Here is a 21,916-nt window from a genome sequence, read left to right on the forward strand (position 1 = left end):
CGTGAGATTTAGTCTCACATGAGATAATTGATGGGAATCACCACATCGTCGCCATCATGACTTTATTTTGCTAGCCAGCATGTTACTTTTCTTCATGAGAAGCACTAATATCAATCTAATTTCAGCGTATCTACAGCTAGAAAAAGAGTCCTTGGAATAGAGCTCTCATGCACATTTGGAATTGGATCCTTTGATTTGATGGGGATGGGTACTCCTCTTCTGAGCTAGAGGAGTTCCTGTTGGATTTGGTTATATCCGTAACAAATCCAATTTATATCCTATATCCATTTCCAATATGGTAGAACGAAAATTACTAGGTATCAGTTGAGTTATCGGATATTTATTGTATAACTTGTGGTCTATCTAATTTAGGAGATGAGGCGAAAGGGCAAGAAGAAAAAGTAATCACTAATTTTGCTATTTTCTTACATCTCACACTAATGTGTATCGACACAATTAATTTTTATATCAAGAAACAAGGAAGAATAATTCGGAATCCTTTTAAGAAGAAAGAAAAAATAGAAAATGATTTTCAATCAATACAAGAAAATGACAATAAAAAGGCTAAACTTGTTTTATATATGATCTAGTTGGGTTTGAGTATGGTTTAGTATGTCCAAACCAAATCTAGTAAGAAGGCTTTGGACTCATGATCCATACCCAGTCCATTAACTTATTAAACCAATTTCTCACACTGGAATTCTATACTTTAAATTAATTTCAAATCAAATTAACAAGTCATCACCAACAGATAGTCAGATATGCTAGAAAGAAAAAAAATTAAATTCATGATATTTCATACAAAAAATTGAAGCTCTCCATCAAAGACGATTGTCTAACTAGAATGTTTTTGTTTTTATTTATTTATTCTTTAAGCAACACCTTCGACCATGAGGCTTAGGTGCTAATGTTGTTAGTATAACTGTTGGCGTTAAAACTCAAAGATTGGCATCAGAAATATGATACTTATTATGTGAAGATGACCAGATGGCCTATTGGATTCACTCTTATGATTCATTTGGTTTGCGAGAAGAGGAGGAGAAAAAATACATGCAACAGAAAAATAACAAACAAATAAGAAAAATAGGCTCATATAGAACATAGAAAAATAACTTTTCCATAAGCTAGAAATTAAGATAAAATTCTATTTTTCAGAAATACCCTTAATCTTAGTGACTTATATTTTTTTCCGTCCTTATACTCAATTTATTAAGAGTATAAGAAGTATTTTACATAATCTTTCAGGAGCGTAAGTACTTAACCAAATATAAGACACTTTAGAAAACAGGCTTCGTATGCTACTTTTTTATAATCAACTAAATATATCAAAATTATTCTTTTAAATATAATATATCTAGATATCAACTTTTCATATAATATATTTGGATGAGATAAAATTTTTCCACCAATCAAAGGAGTCCAAGAAAAATAATTAAGTTGGGCCTTTTCTTTGTCCGGGGCTGCACGTCCGAATGGTGTCTTAATCGAGCAGGTGGCTTGCCCATGTTGCCTTCTAATTGATGCACTGTCTCTGAAAAGAAATCAGTGGCTCATACCATTGAGGGCATCCAGATTAGATATAACCACATTTCTCCACCACCCTCTTAAGATTTTGATTGCACGTCGGACTCTGTGTGTTAAATACTTCAAGCAATGCCCGACCGTAGCAATGGACCCAAAGGCAACGGATATAAAAGCTTGTGTTGTGGTTGAATTCTGCCCAAGTGTAACCGCGTCGGAAGAAGCCAAGGAGACACCGGCCGGGATGGGGAGAGAGAGCCACCTCCTGCGCTCTGGAGTACATGCACAAAGCCTTGGCTCGGGATTCTGGTGAAGGCCCTCCGATGGCTAAGTTAGCCGGGCTTTTGGAGAGGTATATATCTAAGTGCCTTGGATGGCTCTTGTAACTTAAAATAGCTTATAATGGCTTATATTGGCTTTTCAAAGGCCTATCCCTACTCCCTTTTTATAGGGCAAGGGTCTCGGCTGTTACCTAAAATTCTGAGTCGATTCGTGATCAGCTGGTCATTAATTAGAGGCGACGTACATCATGGAGATCCATCATTCGTAGGTCTGTTAACGAGCCGAGCTGCTCGGGCATGGCTCAGGCTCGGCCCAGTAAAAGCTCTGCTCGAGCTCGGCTCGTTAGTCAAACAAGCCCGAGCCCAAAATGAAGCCCGTTTAAATTCAAGCTCGAGCCCGAACAGCTCACGAGCCCAAACGGGCTCATGCACCCCCCCACCCCTCCGGCGCTCGGAGCTTAACCCCTCCCCCTGGCGCTCACGCTCGTGGCTTAAACCATTTTTGAAACCCACCCACCCACCCACCCCAACGCTCGTGACTCAACCATTTTTGACCCTCCCCCCGGATCCCCCACCCCACCCGACCACCCCTCTCCTCTGAAAATTGCTCTCAAGAGTCCAGCTCCCCGGCTTGGATCTCAGCCCACCTCCCTCGACGACCTCCTCCATGCCTCCCTCGACATCGTCGACGACCTCCTCCACGCCTCCCTCGGCTCACTCCCCGACCTGGATCTCAGCCCGCCTCCCTCGACGTCGTCGACGATCTCCTCCTTGCCTCCCTCGGCTCCCCGACCTGTATCTCAGCCTGGATTGACCTCCTCCATGCCTCCCTCGACGACCTCCTCTAGATCCCCTAGGCCCAGGACCCTCTCCGCCGCCCCGCCTCCGCCCCCTGGACCGACCGCCTCCCTCGCCCGCCTTGACCTCCTCCGCCCTCCATGCCCACCCTGCCGCCTCCCTCACCCGCCTCGACCTCCTCCGCCGGGGGCTTCCGTGCCTCCGAGCTCGCCGCCATTGCCGCTGCCTGCCCCAACCTCCGCCACCTCCTTGCCCCCCGCGTCTTTAACCCCCGTAGCCCCGCTACTTCGAGTTCGTCGACGACGCCTCCCTCCTCGCCCTCGCCGCCGCTTGCCCTCATCTCTCCCTCCTCCACCTCGTCAACCCCTCCACCCTCTCTCCCGCTCGCCCCATCCCGAGCTCGGGCTCGAACTCGAGCTTGTAATTGAAACGGGCTTTACGAGCTCCAGCCCGAGCCTTTGCTGTGTCAAACGAGCCCGAGCCCGAGCCTAATACAGAGCTCGAGCCCGAGATTCTGTAAAACGAGCCGAGCCCGAGCCTGGGATTCGGTAAAACGAGCCGAGCCCGAACCTCCCAGGCTCGGGCTCGGCTCGACTCGTTAACAAGCCTAATCATTTTGGCGAAGAATTCGGAAGATATCTTTCTGAATATATTCTGAGGTTCTGCCATGTCATTCTAAACAGAAGTGGTCGAGGGAATCCTTAAATGCGTCGTGTGTGCACTCACTCCGAGACGTTACGTGGTGGTATGCGAGGGGCAGTCATTAATGCCCTGCCCTTCGAGGCGGCTGTCATAATGACCAACCTTTAACACCTTGATCCAGGAGGATCTGCTGAGGGAGCCTCTGGGTTTGCCACGTGGTACGATCTGGCCGCTTGGTGGCCTGAGCATGGGATCCGCAAAATTAAGGTTGATAGGGTCGAAGTCGGTTCAGCCTTTGGCGGATTGAGGTCGGTCTGGCCTCTCTCTTAAGGTCGGCTCGACCTCTGGCGGGTTGAGGTCGGCCTGGCCTCTCCCTTGAGGTCGGCTCGGCCTTTGGCGGGGCCAAGGTCTCGGCTTTTGGCGGAGCCGAAGTCTCGGCTGGGCCTAACTTTGAGGTCTGTTTAGCCGGAATTAGGTGACTTCATGTCAGAGTAGGACATTTCATTTTGCCTCCCATCAGCTTGTATTTATTGTAGGGTGACAGGTGGAATTCTCACGAACTTAATAATATAAGCCATTAGCCAGCTTCTATATCTCATATCTTTCCCGTTGGGGCGATTCAGAAATCGTCTTCCACCAAGTAAGTCAAGAAGCTTGCAAGTCAGCTTTCCATCAGGTGACAAACTATGGAACCAACTTTAAATATAGCATTTGACTTTGGCCATGAAAATTAGGAAGGATTCATTTGGGTCAGTTAGCGATATGGGAGTAGGGAAATATTTCACGCAGTATTTTATATCTAAGACGATGAAGGTTTGCATGGAACGCTGTTTGTCATGCGATGCACCAAAGATAAAACCTCTGCGCTTCCTCAAGGTAATTGGTAACTTGGGGTCCTCTGCCATACCAAAAATAAAAATGAGTTTAAAAAAATTATACACGTAGAATTTCAAATTTATAAATAACTTACAAATTAACTTCGTGTTCAATTGAACATAAAATAATAATTTGTGATTTAAAAATCATGAAAGATCATGAAACATCATGATTTTCTTGTGCATCTAAAAGCACCAACAGCCATTTTGTTACAGAGATCGGTATATGTCTCTTCATGTCATTTTACTTTCATCCAAGTCTTAGCATCTTATTTTACAAGATCGAAAGAAGGAAAGAAGAACGCATTAATAATAAATCATGCGAAACCCGCAAAGAACCAGAGGAAACTTATTGAGAGGGAGGGGAAAAAATCCAAAGAACAGGCAGGTCCATATATAGCACAAAAACATTAAAACACAAACGAATGAAGCAGAACTCATCCACCACTCCTCACAAAGGACTTCCAACGATGGCCATCAACCCCAGCCCAACAACAAAACTCCGCCCTGCTCCCCTCCGCTTCAAGCTGAACTGCCGCCGAGGGGTTGCTCTCCGCTTCCGCCGACGGCCCGTCGGCCTTCCCAGGCTTGTCCTTGGCCGGCGCCAGGGCCGGCGCCGGTGGCTTGGCCCCAAAGAGATCATAAGGCAGCAGGACTTTCTCGACCGAGTAGACCCGCGAGCGGGAAGTCGGATTTAAGCGTGTTGGTGACGGGCGCGTCGACGACGCCGGTCGAGATGTTCGCCTGGCTCGTCGTGCTCGTGACGTTGAGCGTGTAGACGCCGTTGCTTCCCGAAGCCTGGGTGCGAACCGGGTTGCTGGTGGTCTGGAACATGGACAAGCTATAATACCGAGGGAGGACGTGGTAGAGGACGAGTGCAACCTGCTCTTGCTGGCTGAGGCTGTTGAGGGTTCCGGACTGGAGGCTGTTGAAGGCGTTGTCGGTCGGGGCGAAGACGGTGAGGCCATTGAAGGAGTTGTTGAGCTGGCTGTTGATCTGCTGCTCCACCTGGGTCGCCCTGAGGAGGCGGATGAAGATGTTGTACTGCCCGCCCTTCTCCAGGACGGCGGTGAGGTTGACGGGGGCCGGGCTCGGGCCCGGGGCCGCCGGCTGGGCTCGGGCTCCGGACGTGGTGAGGGCGACCAATGTGGCTATTACGAGTGCAATGGTGGTGGTGGTGGTAGCGGAGGCCATGGTGGTGGTGGCGGCGGTGGTGGCCGTGGGAGGAGAGAAGCCTATGTGGGATGTATATATGGAGAGAGAGGGAGAGTAGGTTTGTGAGTTCGCCGGAATGAGCTGGATATGATTGGGGTGGGTAGAGAGAGAGGGTTCTGGACTTTTTGTTTTTTTAAAAAAATATATAAAATACTTTTTTTGGCACATTTTTTAATAAAATATTCAAGAAGAGGTGGTTGCTATGTGTATCGATCCAAATGGTTCATGGGGATTATTCTATAGGTTTGGTCCGACGCTCCTACTCCAATAAAATTTGCGCATCTCTTATTGTAAATATTGATTTCTTAGAAGTTGAAACTGCAAAGTATTCATGCTTGCTTCTTATTAGAAGCTTGAAACATAGTTTGTCCCTCAAACCATTTGCCAAATTCTCGCAAGCATAGCCTTTTTTAAGTCTACTTTGGAATCTTAAATTCCAACAAATAGCAGTATTGTGCTCATCAGTGGGTCCAAGTACAGACTAGTAGAACTCTGGAACCATCTACTAAATTGCATTGTATTTACCTTAATTTGATGATTAAGCTATACATGCATACATACACATCACATACATACATACATATATATATATATAGGTGTGATGTCTGCATCGTGGTTGGCAGCCTGTCAACAGATCATCCAGGCGTCGGTATAGGGTCAGAGAGTATTTCTTCCCCCTTTTTTTTATCCTGACAAATTAGATTTATTAAATCAATTCAGAATAAATACATCTACGACTATTTGAAAAAAAAATATCTAACAACTCAAAAAAAAAATATTTGTCACAGCCGTCCATATAATAGAACTTGCATGATTAGCAATACATGATGCCTCTCCCTTTTTTTTAAAAAAAAAAAAAAAAAATTCAAATCATTCTGAATAATATTCCTAACTGCCACTCCCCTTCACCTATAAAATATAGGGCTCAAAGTGATGGCCCCCTCCATCTATACAATATGAAGAGATCCAATTCTAGAATACAAGTTGTTCATATGGGGCAACTTATAATTGAGAGAGACCCATGTGGCTTGCGATCTGGAATTGGATATCTTTAGTTCAACCAATGTGTGAGAGAGGATTCGAACTTCTGTTTAAATCCAACCCAGCATATTCATTCTTTTCTCCCACTCTAATCGATATATATTATTGCTACAATCTCTTTGTCACCACTGGATTTGCATCCATGATTGATGAATGGCGGCCTATGAACAGTTTCAGGTGGGATTAGAAACTTCTGTCAAAATTCTACTAGTAGTTGTAGTATAGTGGAAATGCAGGTGGCTGTTACAAAAGGCTTTAGATATAGGATTGACTTGAAGAAAAGGCTGTGAACTAATATGACTTGTTCATGAAATTGTTTTAGATTTATTTGGTATAAAATGTTTGAAATTTGGATAAGTTCTGCTATGATAAAAAAAAATCACCATGAATTTGAGATCTGGAGGAGATGGGACACTTATTATGCACCAAATCATGGAGATTCTAGCTTAAGAAAAGTTCCCTCTTGGACAACTCTTTCCTAGAATATAATAACTCTAAATTTATTTTTTGTAGATATTTATAATCAACAAAGAAATCTAATTAAGATTACTTTTGAAATTGGAAAGTCGAGAAATATAGGCAATTTTATACAGTATTAGGACAAAATTAGAACTTAACGGCAAGAAACCTGATATCTGGTATTATATTTCAGACACTAAAGGATTTCTCCATTATCTCAAAGTTTTATACTTAAATGAAAGGTCTGGATTGACAAACAATAATACCGGATCTAGGCAGAATAGGAATATACACCTTTGGATGACCGAAGAACCGAAAGAGATGCTGGTATAATATGGGGTCTCCTCCTCCAGCAGTTCTATTCACATGCACCAAGTTTAAAAGAAAACGGGTAACCAAGCACGGTTTTTGTGTTTTAAAAGTCCTTCAGAAATTCTACATCTTCAAGCAGTGCCCTACAAAATTCTCCATACCTTCAAGTTTTTTTTTTTTTTTTTGTGCTAAAGTAGGTATTTCATGCAGTACGTGTACAAATACATCTAATAAAGTCAGAAAATAAAAATTGCGGAGTGCCCAGTTGAACTCCCCTTCTCTGGTAGACAGCTATACAATCCGCAGATTCATTAGCCTCTCTAAATATATGGTTGGCCAGAAAGGCATACCTTCAAGCTTTGGAAAAACATTTGCCCGATCAAATGTTTGGACAGCCATAAGAAAGTCATGTCCTCACTCTCACTTCTGAAAACCTCCTGTGGTGCTACTTTGCTGCTCTCCTTTTATTATTATTATTTTTTATGTATTTTTTATGTATTTTTTTTTTTACGTAGACTGTTCCCTGCCTCCATTACACCTCGCTCCACAACTACTACCGAAAAAAGAACTTCTTACTATAGCTATATTTTGGAGTGCTTTTATCTTAATGGGGTATGACATCAGAGGCTTGGGGAGTAACATTTCGGTGCTGGTAATTTATCATACGTAGTGTTTTTATTCATGCCAAGTCCTTTTCTCGTAGTGCTGGTAATTTGGGGGAAGAAGTTCGCCACCCAAATTGCAGGCTTTCTGTTTAGCTGAGATGGTGTCGACTTAGGGACACACCTTATGATTCTCCTGATTAGTGAATTGGTCAGGCCAAACCTCGTCTTCTTAAAGACCTAAACTCAACCTCATCCTCTCGTTCGTGAAGCCAACATCTCAAGTGTGTAATTGAACCATGTTGCTCTTCATCACTCAAAGAAAAAAAACGCTTTCCTACTGAGAAAGAAAAAAAAAAAAATGCTGCGTTCCGCTAGCCCTGCTACTCTTCGCATAAGCAGATATCATCATTCATGGCCGTGCTTGTCAAAGAGAGAGGCTACAGTGGCTAAACCTTTGGTCTGGCCCCACCCTTCTCGCCAACCTGATTTGCCAAAACCTAAAATAGTGCATCAATATGTGCATTTGTAAAAGTGCCAGTAGCCATTCTTATTGCCACAACGCTCTTAAACCATCTCGCCCTGATACGAGGAATTCAGACATGCATATATATTACATTTAACATTTAACACGGTGACTCAATTGGAATTCGGACCACCCTGATCAGAAACAAGCATCCTGCACAAGAAATGTGGGTAAGGCAGCAAAATGCACGGGCAAAACTTGCAGGCCTGAGAAGCTGTTACCATTAGAGTTCAGAATACTGTCAAAACAGAACACCAATACTGCAACAAACCCTTACAACAGATACTGGATAGTAGAATTTCTTCTTAAGCTATTTAGACAAATTTAGCAACAAGAGCAGAGAAGAGAAAAGATGGATGCCAAGACAAGCCTAACAGATACAATAATTTGGTTCGACTTCTAACTCTAACGATAGTTTCAGGCCCACAAAGTTTCTTTTACGTTGACACTGAGGATTTACTGGATCCCAAGGAAAACCTGGTGACGTCGAAGGGAAAAGATGGCCCATCTGAGTAACCATGGGCTTCTTCACCACATGCCATCATTTCCTCGTAGTTTGTGCATATCAATATTTTTGAAGCAATTTTGCAAAATTCCCTGCATAGAAATGAAAATGCTTGCTTCAGTGTCTGGCCGCAGCAGCAGTACAGCAAATGTATAATAGTACAGATGATAGAGAGGCAGGAGCTAGCACTCAACTGCCAGGGATCATCTCCAACTAGCATCATATCATCTTCATCATCAGTATAGACAACATTCCACTTTCTATGTGGGTCATTTAACAGCCCTTTCATATCAAACAATTGTTCGAGCTCGCAAATCAGTTCATCATATCCATCAAGCTTTGAGAGATCAACAACCCTGACTACAACACTCCCTTGCTTGTGAACCTGCAGCATCTATCCTGACATAAAGAAAAGGCAAGGATTTTCCTAGAAGGGCGCTGCAGACAGGGCATAAAGAGTACTTACAGTAGTGCAGCTGCGCCTAAGGGGTTTGGCAGGTCTTTGAGGCTTTGAAGTCGGGAAATTGGTTTCGGAATTTCTCTCAGTTCTATCCACTTCATTTGTCAAAGGAATCCTCTCAGTCAAGGGAAAACCAAAAAGCTTGCAAACACTGCTGCTGATTTTTTTGTCATTTTTCAACTCTGGCTTAGAAGCATGGACTCTTCCTGCTTTGTGGTGTTCATTGATGACTTCACCCCCTACATAACGGGGCCAACAATGTAAGGATGTCTCTTTTCTGCTCAATACTCCATCATCCTTTCTCCTCTGATTCATGTCCAACACTGACTGAGAGCATGGAGGCTTAAAACTTGCTTGTTGAAACATTAACACAGAAGATGGAGATGATGCTTGAACCGACAGCCCCAATGATTGTAGAAGAGTACATCCCTGGCTAGGTGCAGGACATCTGTTTCCAGCACCAGATAGATGCGCAGCATCAATTGAGCCGAACTGACCATTTCTTGAATGAATATTAACTATTCCTCCATGGTATGGCGGATTTTCTGGAACTAATTCTTGACCTTGCAAGACCCTTTGGAATCTACTAGATTCACTAAAGCCTATGCACTTGTAGGGGAAATCAGAATTTCCAACTGGAACTCTGACCCCACTTCTTGGACCACCTGACATGCAGCTATTCGCATTGGTGGTGGATCTCCTCGTATCAAAGTATTGATGATTTCTTGCCTCAGTTTCCTGAGAAATTGTTACATCAATACCATCATAAGGAGTTTTGAAACCCATAAATTCTTGACCTTGCAAGACCCTGTGGAACCTTGCAAATTCCCCCAAGTCTGGACACCCATTTCCATCTGCATAAAAAAAAGTGCAAATAGAATGATATAGGATAAATAATGAAAGAAAGAAGAGGCCGCCAATTGTAAATGAGCATTTGCCACAACAAAGACCTACTCGGAACTGCAAAATCCGGATCGACCGTGGGAAGGGAGATTTTGGTTCTCTTGGAACCCGGTGCCAACAGACTATTATGGCCCGAAATTGAATTGGTTGGCTCAATCTCCCATGGAGACACCCGATTCTGACGACCAGTATCGACATCATCATCCCACCTCACCTGTAAGAAAGTGTAAATCATATTTAAACCTGCATGTTAAAAGTGGAAAAGCTGGGCAGATGGTAGTGAAGTTTTAAGACATTAAACATTTCGTAAACACGCAAATACTAGAGAAGTCATGAGTACGAGAGAAAAAATCCAATGAGAGATGATTGATGATGCAAACTTTCAAGAAACCACCATAATATGGATATGTAGTAACAGATCAAAGGTTATCTTGAAAACTTTACTGCTAATATATGATAAATTAAGGTTTGCTTGAAAGATCTATTGCTTAATATATGATGATCCTGCATCATTGAACAGTAAACAATGCATGATGCATAGGTAAGCATAACAGGCAATAGACAGGAGATATCAATTGGTTTCAGTTCTCAAATTAAAAATTATAAAAAAAAAGGAGAGTATCTTATAAATCACTTACTGCTACAGTTTATTTTATAACCAGCAAGAGAAATGAAGAGTGAAGAAACAATGTCAAGGGAGACCATCAAACATAACAAGTCTAAGGCAAGGACTCAACAGATTCAGGTGGTCAGGGCTTACAGATAAAATCATGTTGAACAGGGATAACTGATAGTTAAATGGTGCCAAACATAAACTTTTAGTATATTCCAACTAATAGAGCAATATTGTCATTAAGTAATGATGACATATTTGCTTGCAAAAAAACTTAAAAGGATTATATGTTTATTGTAGGTATTTGACATTTCTTATCACATTCCAAAAGTCTAAAGAATGTGGGGTTTTAATTAAAATAAGCATATAAAACAGGATTCTAACATCCTCTGTCAAGAGTCGTTGAGATTTTAAGAGATCACATAATTCTAGAAATCTTATAGCTTTTTTTATGTTGAGAAGAAAACTTATAGCTCAGTAGAGTTTTTCAAATTTATTTTTCTCTTAATTTTTGGATTGAACATAAAGGCAATTTTTTGAGTAGGTTTTGATGATCTAATTTGAGCAAGATTAGTGCCTAAGATCCTTATTTCATATAAACTTGCATGAGGAAATATTTAATGTAACCAGTATTTAGAGTAGGTTCATTGTATTACAATATAGAGCTTAGTACCCAGAATGATGTTAGGGTAACACCCTCACTTTAAGAGCTTGCCATAATTTTGAACCCATAGGTCCCATACCCGCTTCTTAAGAACTTCTTTACTAAAAATGCTTCTAAAGTATCCGCTTCCCAGCATCTGCTCCCACACTTGCTCCCAATTCTGACAACCAAAATATGGAGCTCCATGAGAATCCAAAAAGTTATTGTCTTGGGTAATGTATTAAGAAGAGGTTAAAATTTTCAGAAAAAGGGAATGGTTCAATAAACTACTAGGTTTCTTCGTTGTTGGAGAAAACATCAAGTTAATGAGGTGTCAAGCCAAGTTAGTGAGATGCAGAAAAAGAAGAAAAAAAAACTCTCAGTTGAGGGTGAGATGCCATCATTTCCTTGACTGAAGCACTGAAGCTGATGATATACGATATACTGAACTTAATTGAAGTATTGTTGTCTGGCTCTTTTATCTTTACTTTTTAAATTCACATTACAGTAAAAGGAATACTCATTTTACTTCAAGAAACCAATAACCAGAAAACACAAAATTTGATCAGTCTGTCAATTTAGGAATGAAATTTCAGATTTTTTTTTATACAATTCCTTATAAAAATATTGTTACAGATTAAAATTATCGATAACCATGTCTAACAACAAAAATCTAAAAATAGGTAAGAGAAAATAATCTAATATCGCATCTCTGTTTTCCAATACTGGTAGATGGTATATCTATGGACTGAATATGTATTACGCACCAGTCTTCAGTTTACATTGCAATATCTACTTGGAAGTCTCTGCGCATATTATTGTTCACAATAAAGAACTACTCGTATCATCAGGAAAAATGAAAGCAAAATGGAGGGAAAAGGTACAACTCAAATATGATAAACAATTCGATAAAAGGGTGGCAAGAACATTCTAAAATGAGTGCAAATGGTGGAAAAATACAACCTGGACAATTGTCATTAACACATTATCATGAATTGTTTAGTTGTGTACAGCAAGAAATGAAGGAAACTTTTAGCAAGGTATAAGAGGAAGTAGATCAACAGTTTAAGGTGTCAGTTGATGGGAAAAGAAAGATAGAAGGTCCATGCTAGCTCAGCATGCAATCTCCCCAAATTCAAAGAAAGCCTTCGCTTTGTAAATTATCAACAAGCATAAAAGCTTACCAACAGACATCTCCATTTTGAACCAGGCCATCTTACAGGGTCCAAGTCACCAATCCCAGTTATCAACCCTGTGTGCCTAAAAAGGAGAGAAAATCTAAAAAATGCTAATTTTGACTCCAGAATTTACAAGCTCTATAATTAGGATACACCATACCTTCTCTCAGCTGCATCTTCACTTTCATATCGCATCTTGAACCTCATTCCAATTGCGAACGGATGGCTGAAACTCTTTGCAAACTTCCAATATGGTACTATAAATTCTGATGGGCTTGCCCTGCAAGTCAAATATGAAATTCAGAGGTCCATGTTTAACTAGACATGACATGATATACTCATTGTTCTCTCACATTAGGCATCTAACAAATATTCTCTATATAAAATGTAGACAGTGGTTAGCTAAAGATAATAGACAAAGTAATAATATACTAATGTCCGTATAAGGTCAAACGAAATGTAACTAAGAATTACTACGATTATGTAAAATAGGAAAAAAGTGCATTACCGGTGTATATATAGATAAGAGTAGCTGCCAAACTACCGGAACAAAGATGCAACACAAATCGTATGATTAAACATGACAGCTATTATGTGAGATTAAATTTGTCTTTACTCTCATCAAATGATAACAATTTCTGTTTTTTCATGAATCATCAAACACAATAATGTGCATCAGATTCTAACTCACATTAGTAACACCAGTTTTCCCAACACAAATCAACTGAGTACCATCCATAAAGAAAGCACCAAAGAAACACTGTGAATGAAGCTAGATATCTATTTCAGACAAGCATATTAATGTTGAAAGGATCAAGATAAATATTCAAAGGTAAATATTAAAGATTGTCGGAAATTAGTTTGAGCCAATAACTGGTATCCGTTTTGAAGTCTCAAAGGGTTCTTTTGGATTTGATCACACCAGAAGAGAGCACATGAAGCCAAAAATAGACACAAAGAATAAGCTTAGTCTCGCAAATCTTAGGCTCAATTTATGCAACTGTCTTATCCTTTACTCGTACAAGCTTAGATCATCTGAATTAAAGAAAAAATCAGATTGACTTTTTATGAAACATGTTCTACATGCAACTATAAAATTTCTAGTTCGTCCAATTGGGTAATATGGTTACATAGAACAAGAGGTTGGTTTATAACATGACCAAATCAAAATTCTACAAATATTCTAGATTTGAAGCATAGGAAAAATTCAAACAATTTAAGAAAGAATTATACAAACATTTTATTTGACCGAGATACAGTTTCATAGTGTTACTTGAACACTTATAACCACCTTGGAAAATCTGATACAGTTAAAAACTTTACATATGTATCAGATTCTTGGATTGTGGACATCCAAGAATAATAAAGTCAGATTCTTCCAGTACCAAGTCTGATGCAGCTCTCACACAAATAACATGAAAATTAAAAGTGGGCCTTAGTTGTTCTTGGAGTTTGTGTTATAGAAGCAACAAAAATTTTGTGACATGTCATATAATATTTGTATTTGAGTTAGGTTTGGAATTCCAGATAGGCACGTATTTCGATGATAACAGTAGCAAATAATCAATCTCTAAATACATGATTTATACTGTTGATCATTTTTATATGACATTAACAAGTCTTGCCTTTAATATTTTCTATTCTACAAAATTAAATAACTAAATATCCAATTTAATCAAAATTATTCTCCTACAAATCCCCATATCTTTAATTTTTTCTCCTGATGGTACATAATTATGTATCTAAATCCAACCCTCATGCTTGTGGCTATACGATGCTGATTGCATGTTTCCAAAGGTATAACGACGGCTCCATGTTAATTTTATTGAGCTTGACAAATTCTGTTGATTTAAAGAATACATAAATTAATAACTCAATCATGAATTATGGATGTGGATCTGCTACACACCGCAAATACATAGTTCAACTATGGCCTAGTTTTAACCATTGGACAAATCACATAGCTGTATGAATGTTACTAATAAGTTATATGACGAGTATACCCCACAATGTATCTGAGAAGGCATGTTTCCTTCCTTTCGATCAGCTTAATAGAAAACAACGAAAAAGCTTTTAGAATAAAATAGCATCTTTAAAGATCGAAGCAAATATATCACAAAGTATGACTTAGCTGTATTTCACTATTAATCTTCAATAGTCATGATACTTTTTCCTTTTACAAATTTTAAATCAGTGCATTGCAAGGATAAGTCTGGCACTTAATATGACTCTTGGGGAAACAACTGTAGTAAAAGTCCATGAACAATGCCAGTCGTAAAAGGTCACTGACCTCATGCAAAGAAGCAGAGTGATACCTTTCCTCAGAAATTGATCATACTCCTTATGACCCTTCCGTATCCAAAACATATCACTGAGTTCCATTGTAGGTAATTCCATATATACAGGGGCACATATAGCTTGCTTTAGGATGGAAAAGAAACAAGTGAACAACTTTGTCATAAATGAGAAAAGAATGATGAGATTTTGTTTACTTCCCAAGGTTAAATCATATATTTTAGAATCCCTTATAACTAACCATCTGTCAAGTAAAATGGTGAAAATTAGGTTAAATCATGGACGGAGCCAGGGGGTGGAGCCATTCTTAAAAATCTCATATATCTAAGAATAGATGCTGGGACAATTTGGCAATCACCATCCCTGAACCAGAAACTATGGATTTCTCCTGGGGATTTGATTTATATATGAAGACATTGCTTACTCTTTTTAGATAAGAATAAATGCTATGTCTATCCTCAATCTTAGCCATCCATACTTGGATAGATAAGCAAGATTATAAGGAGCATTTAAGGGGGTTTTCCTTCCCTGGTACTCCACTTACCAGAGATCATAAAGACTCCAAGTCCTCAACTCTCAAACAATGCATATGAACCATTTCTTATATAGAACCAAAAAATTAAGCACGATTAGGTTTAATATGTAAGAAAGTCCTATGAGGAGGAGGAGCAGAGTCCGCAACACCCCAAAAGCCTTCATATTTGCCTAATGTAACTTTTTCTTGTTTGTTACTAATTCCTTCTTGATTTTCTATCACATGAAAGAGAAGAAGGAAGAGTACTTAGAGCAGGAAGCTTCTGGTTTTCCATGCCATCTTTTCTCTTTTTCTGGGTTTTACTGATGTATTATCTTACTAGTCAATCTGGAATTTGTAGTGTACAAAATGAACTTGGGGAGGAGTAATATGAGGAAAGAAAGAGGCTATTCCACTTATCCAACCACTTACCATTCCTTTTTTTAGTTGTGTTAATCTATTGCTTCCTATAGCGCACATATTTTATTTTCAGTTTTAGAACTTAGGATATTTAAAATCAAAATTGTTTGCAATATCAGAAACTATAGAAAGCACCGATTAATCCATTTATAGCATTATCATAAAATATTAGTTTATATGTTTGAAACCATAAATGGCTATCTGATAATCAACAAGAACTTGACACTATTTGTGCCTTCAGATCCAATGTCATTCATCAAAACCTTTCAAGGTCATCCCTCGGATCATCAAAACATCTCCAGGATTTCTTAGTCTGCTGAATATTGCAAAAAATGACCAACTTCTTGAATGCTCAGCCATGCACACTTCCGGGGTGCAGTCATTTTAAGTATGTCCTCCATTTGACTGGATTTGATACTCGCCTTGTTTGATCTGATTGTGTAAGATCCAACTCCCTCCAATTGGACATTTTCTTTATATCCCGTAGCATAGCTTAGGAATTTTTCGTTATGTTATAGGCGGCATATCATCTATGAACATAGGCTAGCTGATCATGTATGGTAACTAATATTAGTAGTGGGGATTTTGGCACATTGTAAGCATGGAAATGCATAAATATGCTTGTAACATTGACCCCTTACTTGGAAACCATACATTATGGAGAATTTCTATAAATGCTTCTTGAGCTGAGAGTATCAACAAGCATAAAATAACATAAATCTCGATGCAAAGCAAATATCTAGAGTCTGATCTTGATCGAGTGCAGTCCAACAAACTGGTGCTATAAGAATAATCATATGTAAAGAGCCTAAACCAACCTCAAATTTAAAAATAATTTTAGCAAAAGAAATCAGCAGAATAGATTTTATTACCATTTTCCTGCAACAGTTTCTTAATGTCAATCCACAAATTACATTCCATAACCATAGGCAAACATTTTTACATCTAACAACTCGGGCAAGATATTGTGATTTCAATATCGAACAATAAAACATTGAAGATATTTTGTCCCATCTATGTAAAGAAAAAATAATAGAGGAAGACTAGAATTGTTGGTTTTGTATTAGATTGATATTACTAATGACAGTTAAACAGTCTGAGAACATTTGCATCTCACACAACTAAAATCTACAGTCATGTGCCTCAGAAAAACAGCAGCAATGAATGAACATAAAAATACATTTAATTAGTTGCTTAAATTCATAATACTATGGTTATTATTATATGTATATATATGCATATCACAATTCTCTGCTAACACACCTTGGGTTATAATAGATATGGAATACACTTTTTGTGGAGACAACATTGGCCACGGCAGCCTGTTTGCCAAGATCCAAGCTCTGGCTCCAAGGTGCTGAAAAAGGAGTACCATTCTTAAGTTGAGCTGCTCTCCTGATTCCGAGTCTGAGCTCCCCATCATTGCCACTACATAAAGAAAGAGAAGCTTATTCATAGAAAGGTTCTTCACATGTCCGTATGTCACTTCACCATGATTTATATGCATACCGAAGAAAAAGCACTGCATCCCCTGAGACAAGCTTCTTTTTATTGACAAATGCACTCCATCCTGTGGTAAGAAGATGCCTGCGTGGTTGACCTATTAAGCAGCCAAGTCAAATATTTGTCAGTGCAAGATACAATCATAAATCTTATGATCAATAATATAATGAGGATTTAAGAAATTTAAACCATGTTAGTCATTAGCCTATATTTTAAGATCATCTGACAAAATAATGAGGAATAACCATAAAGGTTTCAAAAAGAGATCCATTGGAATTTAATAAATCAATAGAATCTTGTAGCCATTTAAACAAATAACCCATATTTGAAAGAATTAATGCCTAAAACATAGCAGCATAGACTATTTTCACTATATCAGTCATCATTACTAAAACTTAATTTTGCCACACAGGCATTTCAAGAAGCCTACATTGGCATTTAAGCATTCCACAACTTAAAAAACTTGAATAAAGCTATATAAGTTCAATAGAACTTTTTTGAAAGATTATTTCTATTTGCTTAACAGACAATTATATTGCCAAAGTTGAGCATCCTCACTTCTGCAAAACAGTCCGTATATAAAAGATGTCAGTCTTGAATCCATAATTGCAGCCAAAGAAGCCAAAAGATTAAAAGTGCGAAAATAATATGAAAACAGGCAACTTTTCATAGAATGTAGTGTATTGATTGCAAAATACAGAAGGACTAAGAGGTTTTCATTATCCTGAACAAACTACATACCTCTGTAAATATGTCGAAACCTCCATTCAACACCATGCAAATCTTTTGCAATAAGTTCTTGTGAAGGCCTCTGCTGCTTATAATCCTAATTCGAAAGAAAATAGAAACATCAATAAGATCATAAGCAAGCCCTTTTTTTTTAAAGTCGAGCAGAACTAAGAATTCCAGAAATCCACAATCAGACAAAGCCAGGCACCCAGAGTTCCGACTCCTTGAAAAGAATAGCAAAAGATTTGGAATGCTCCATTTACCAGAGGAGGGAAACAGTCCTCAGCAGCTCGGCGAGGCACAGAGAATCCTCCATGAGTGCTTGTGTCGGAGGCTGTGAGCGTCTTGCAGAACATATGAGGCATCGAAGACCTATGAAGACCATCAACATCTTCCACTTCCCCATCTCCTTCAACTTCGCCCTCCCGCAGTTGCCGCTCGACCTCCTAAGAAACAAAGGCACAACCAGAGTCCAAAAAAGAAACAAAGGAGCCCCTTTTTCTAAAAGAAAAAAATTGCATATTGCCGACAAAATCCATGGAACTTCTAATTTCCAAGAACATGAGCAAAAATAAATCCGTTTGCAGACTCGTTTCTGCGTCATGTACACTTGAACTGCAAATGGCTCAAAGTACGAGGCTTTAAAGTGTCTTTTGTTCTTGTTTTTAAAAATATTAGGAATTTGTAAGAAATTGGGGGAAAACTATATTCTACTTGATCCTAAGCTTCCCTTGTAAATGAACTAACATTCCCATAAATTTAGTAAAGCTGGGAGAAACAAAACCCTAACCTCACTTTCGGCAACCAGAGAGAGCTGCGCATAAACCTCGTCTGTAGCTGCATCAGCCTATAGGAAAATAAAAATAAAAATAAAAATAAAAAACGAGGTAGCCCAAAAAAAAATCCCACATTCCACAAACAACTCTTAAAAATCACCAAACCTTAAAAAAAAAAAATTGAGGAAAAGAAAGAAGAATAGAGAATTGAGAAAAAGAACGAACATGGAGCTTGACGTCGATGACGCGGCAGAAGATGTGAGGCGGCAAGTCGTATCGGAAGAGTCCGCCGCCGGCGTCCCCCAGGTGCTCAAGATGCCCTTGCGGCAGGTACACCACCACGCTCCCCTTCCTCGGAAGATATATCAGCGGCCCCGCGCAGGCGTGCCACAGCTCCAGGCACAGTGCCTCCGCTCCGGCCGCCGCCGGCGAAGGGCGGCGCTGCGCCTGGCTCGGGACCTGTGGAGCGGCCGGTAGCTCCGCCTCCTCCTCCTCCTCCTCCTCAACCGTGTTCAGATCGATCCCCATCGTCCCTGAACCCAAGAACCAAAGCAAAGGGAGCGAAGAAAACTAACGAGCAACAGAAACTAGGGCTAGGGATAGGGCTAGGGGGTGGAGCAGGAGCATGGCAAGGGTGGAATGATGCATGGCGGTGGTGGCCATGAGAAGAGAAGAGGAAGATACGTTTTAAAAGCTTTTTTAAGGAAAAGGAAAAGGAAAGGCCAGCGTGAGAGGCGGGAGACCAGGCGAGCAGCAGCACAGTGGATATTGGATACGGCGGAGAGATCGAGGGCGAATGGTTAAAGATTCAAAGATTCAAGCTTTTCCCTTCCCTTCTCTTCCCCTTGGGGTCTCCTCTGCATCAGCTTCAGCTTCAGCTTCAGCTTTGCTAAAAAGCAGCGGGTCAAAAGCGACCCGCTAACCATGCACTTCCGTACTCTCTCATTAACTTCTCGTCTTTTTCTCACTCTTTAGTTAAATATTTTAAGCTGAATCTAATCTCTCTCTCTCTCTCTCTCCTTTCATCGCCGCTGATGTTGCCGAGTTTTGTCTGATCTGGTTGTCGCTGTTGGCGCTGCACCGCTGCTGCGGCACAGCAGATCAATAGGAAAGAAATGGCAGCGAAGATGAGAGAGATGGGAGGAGGGAGGGGAATAGAGTTCGCTTTCTCCTCGCTTTTATCGGCGGGGCCTGAAACCGGGCTGCGACCTGCAGCGGTTGCTGTTGCGGGGCAGTGGAGCAGCGGCGGCAGCAGCTGCTTCCGGGGGAAGCGCTTTTATTTTTCGGGTTCCTGCCTTTGGGTTGTTTTAAGCCCTGGCCTGCTTATTTAATGCAGCATCAGAGGGACAGGACGTAGAGCCCTTCTGCTTTCCCGGGTGCCGTGCATTATTGGAAGCTGCTTCCTTTCCCAGCTTTAGGAATGGGGTTGGAGGGGGTTAAAAAGCCCGCGCTGCAGACGTGGGCGCGGTTTCGATCACAGGTTTTGTTTTGGGGGGCTATGACAACGCAATCTGTGGACTCCCATGGCCTGGAATCGGCACGTACAATGCACACGAGGGAAAAGAGCTTAGTGAGGGGGAAAAAGAAAAAAAAAAAGAAGGAAAGGGGTTTAGTTCATAAAAGTGAGGTTAAAAGCTGGGTGTTTTGATCGTACGCCTCATGTGCTGATGGGCACATGTTTGGAGTTAGGGGAACGAGTTGCAGGGTTGTAATAGGACATAGAAGGGTATGGTTGAGAAATAGTCACAAGTTTTAGAAAATGTCCATGTCATTTCCCGGAGGAGTAATGTCTTTTTTTTGTTTTTAATAGAGAGAGCAATAAGCCCCTTTCGTGAGTTCACTTCTGGTTAGAATTTGATAGCATGTTTAGATGATGCTGCTGCTAAGAATCGGCAGGAGAAATGCTGGAGGGCTCGGTAGAGAGCTGCTTAAATCGAGGCTATGATTTGGAGTGAAAGGTTGTGTCCAGAATTTTGATCCGCGATCTTTCTACGACCTAAAACAGTAAAGATGAAGAAGTCCATTTACGAAAGTGCGTCCGACAAAACTCTCTGATACCCAAGTCACAGTGACACTCAGGAAACAACAGAAGCGGTTCTTGGTAGTTCAAGTGTCGCCTTGATTTAAACATCGGACGGAGCATCAAAAAACCTCTTTTGTTCTCTGAATGTTATTCTGATTTAAGCATCGGAGAGTTTCTAGTCGGACATACTCCGACAAGTGGATCGGAGCCTTCCACTCGAAATCATAGCCTCACACAACCCAAACAGCTCTTCGCCGAGCCCTCTAACATTCCTTTCACTCGGCATCTAGGTCAGGCTGGCTCTCGGCTGCAGCACATGACAACAAACACTTCAAGCATTACGTGTGGTTATATTTATTTTTGTTGAATATTTAGGCTATAACGATTTGGTTTGGTCTCATCGAGTAAGAAAACTTGCAGATTGGAATTCTTCTTCTTCAGAGAAAAAAACGTGATAACTTCTTTCTTTTCCCTTCCTTGAAAATATCTTTCTTCTCTGTTTATGTAGATTTATTAGTGTCCTCATATTATCAGCGAGACTTCGATTTGGCATTCGGAAGCGCTTTCTTTGCTGCTTTTACTGGAATTGGCTGTGTAATCATTTCTCCTATTAAAGGTTATATTTTAGCATGATTGTTATATGTAACAATTTTGATATTATTTATAATAACTTAAATAAACGTCACCGAGTTACGTGCACCTCACCAAGCTTGCAAGAACCTAGAAAAGTTTCAACCATTCAATGCAACACAAGAATTAAAAAGAAAAAGGATTAAAGCTTGTGAAAGGATAAATTTTTTTTTTTTTTTTGGCTAAAATGAAAGAATAAAGTTTAAAATGGATGAAAAGCATGGAAAGACAAATTTTGATGGAATTTTTTCACCCAGACACAAACAAACTGGTGTTTGGCATATTCAAACTATGTGATGCAGAAAAGATTGATACCTTCCGATCTGATGGTCTTACCCATCAAAAAACAAACAAATTGATGGCATCAATTTGCTTCCACTTTACAGGAAGACAAATCAAATGCAGATGGGGTACATGTGAGATGTTTGCAAGGAATTAGATACAGAGCATCA

The 21,916-nt window shown here is 40.2% G+C and overlaps 1 protein-coding gene and 1 pseudogene across 4 annotated transcripts; both read right to left on the minus strand.

The window, feature by feature from the left end:
* Window positions 1-4,231: 4,231 nt before the first annotated feature.
* Window positions 4,232-5,596, minus strand: LOC103713251 (annotated as a pseudogene).
* A 2,860-nt stretch (window positions 5,597-8,456) lies between these two features.
* Window positions 8,457-20,203, minus strand: LOC103713207 (auxin response factor 15-like). 4 transcript variants are annotated; one of them, XM_008800047.4, is made up of 12 exons: window positions 19,037-20,203; window positions 18,826-18,882; window positions 18,299-18,481; window positions 18,048-18,132; window positions 17,313-17,403; window positions 17,067-17,231; window positions 12,735-12,854; window positions 12,581-12,656; window positions 10,192-10,354; window positions 9,244-10,091; window positions 8,965-9,171; window positions 8,457-8,869 (listed from the first exon to the last, which is right to left on the minus strand). In XM_008800047.4, exons 1-12 carry the CDS (start codon window positions 19,337-19,339, stop codon window positions 8,801-8,803), a joined length of 2,367 nt encoding a protein of 788 aa, XP_008798269.2. In that variant the 5' UTR covers window positions 19,340-20,203; the 3' UTR covers window positions 8,457-8,800. The 4 variants fall into 4 exon arrangements, with proteins under 4 accessions (XP_008798269.2, XP_008798266.2, XP_008798270.2 ...); XM_008800044.4 differs by having other exon boundaries at window positions 8,972-9,171; window positions 19,037-20,202; XM_008800048.4 differs by having other exon boundaries at window positions 8,965-9,162; window positions 19,037-20,200.
* Window positions 20,204-21,916: the final 1,713 nt, after the last annotated feature.

The sequence above is a fragment of the Phoenix dactylifera genome, chromosome 11 (assembly GCF_009389715.1).
Source record: "Phoenix dactylifera cultivar Barhee BC4 chromosome 11, palm_55x_up_171113_PBpolish2nd_filt_p, whole genome shotgun sequence".
In the NCBI taxonomy this organism is placed as follows: Eukaryota; Viridiplantae; Streptophyta; class Magnoliopsida; order Arecales; family Arecaceae; genus Phoenix; species Phoenix dactylifera.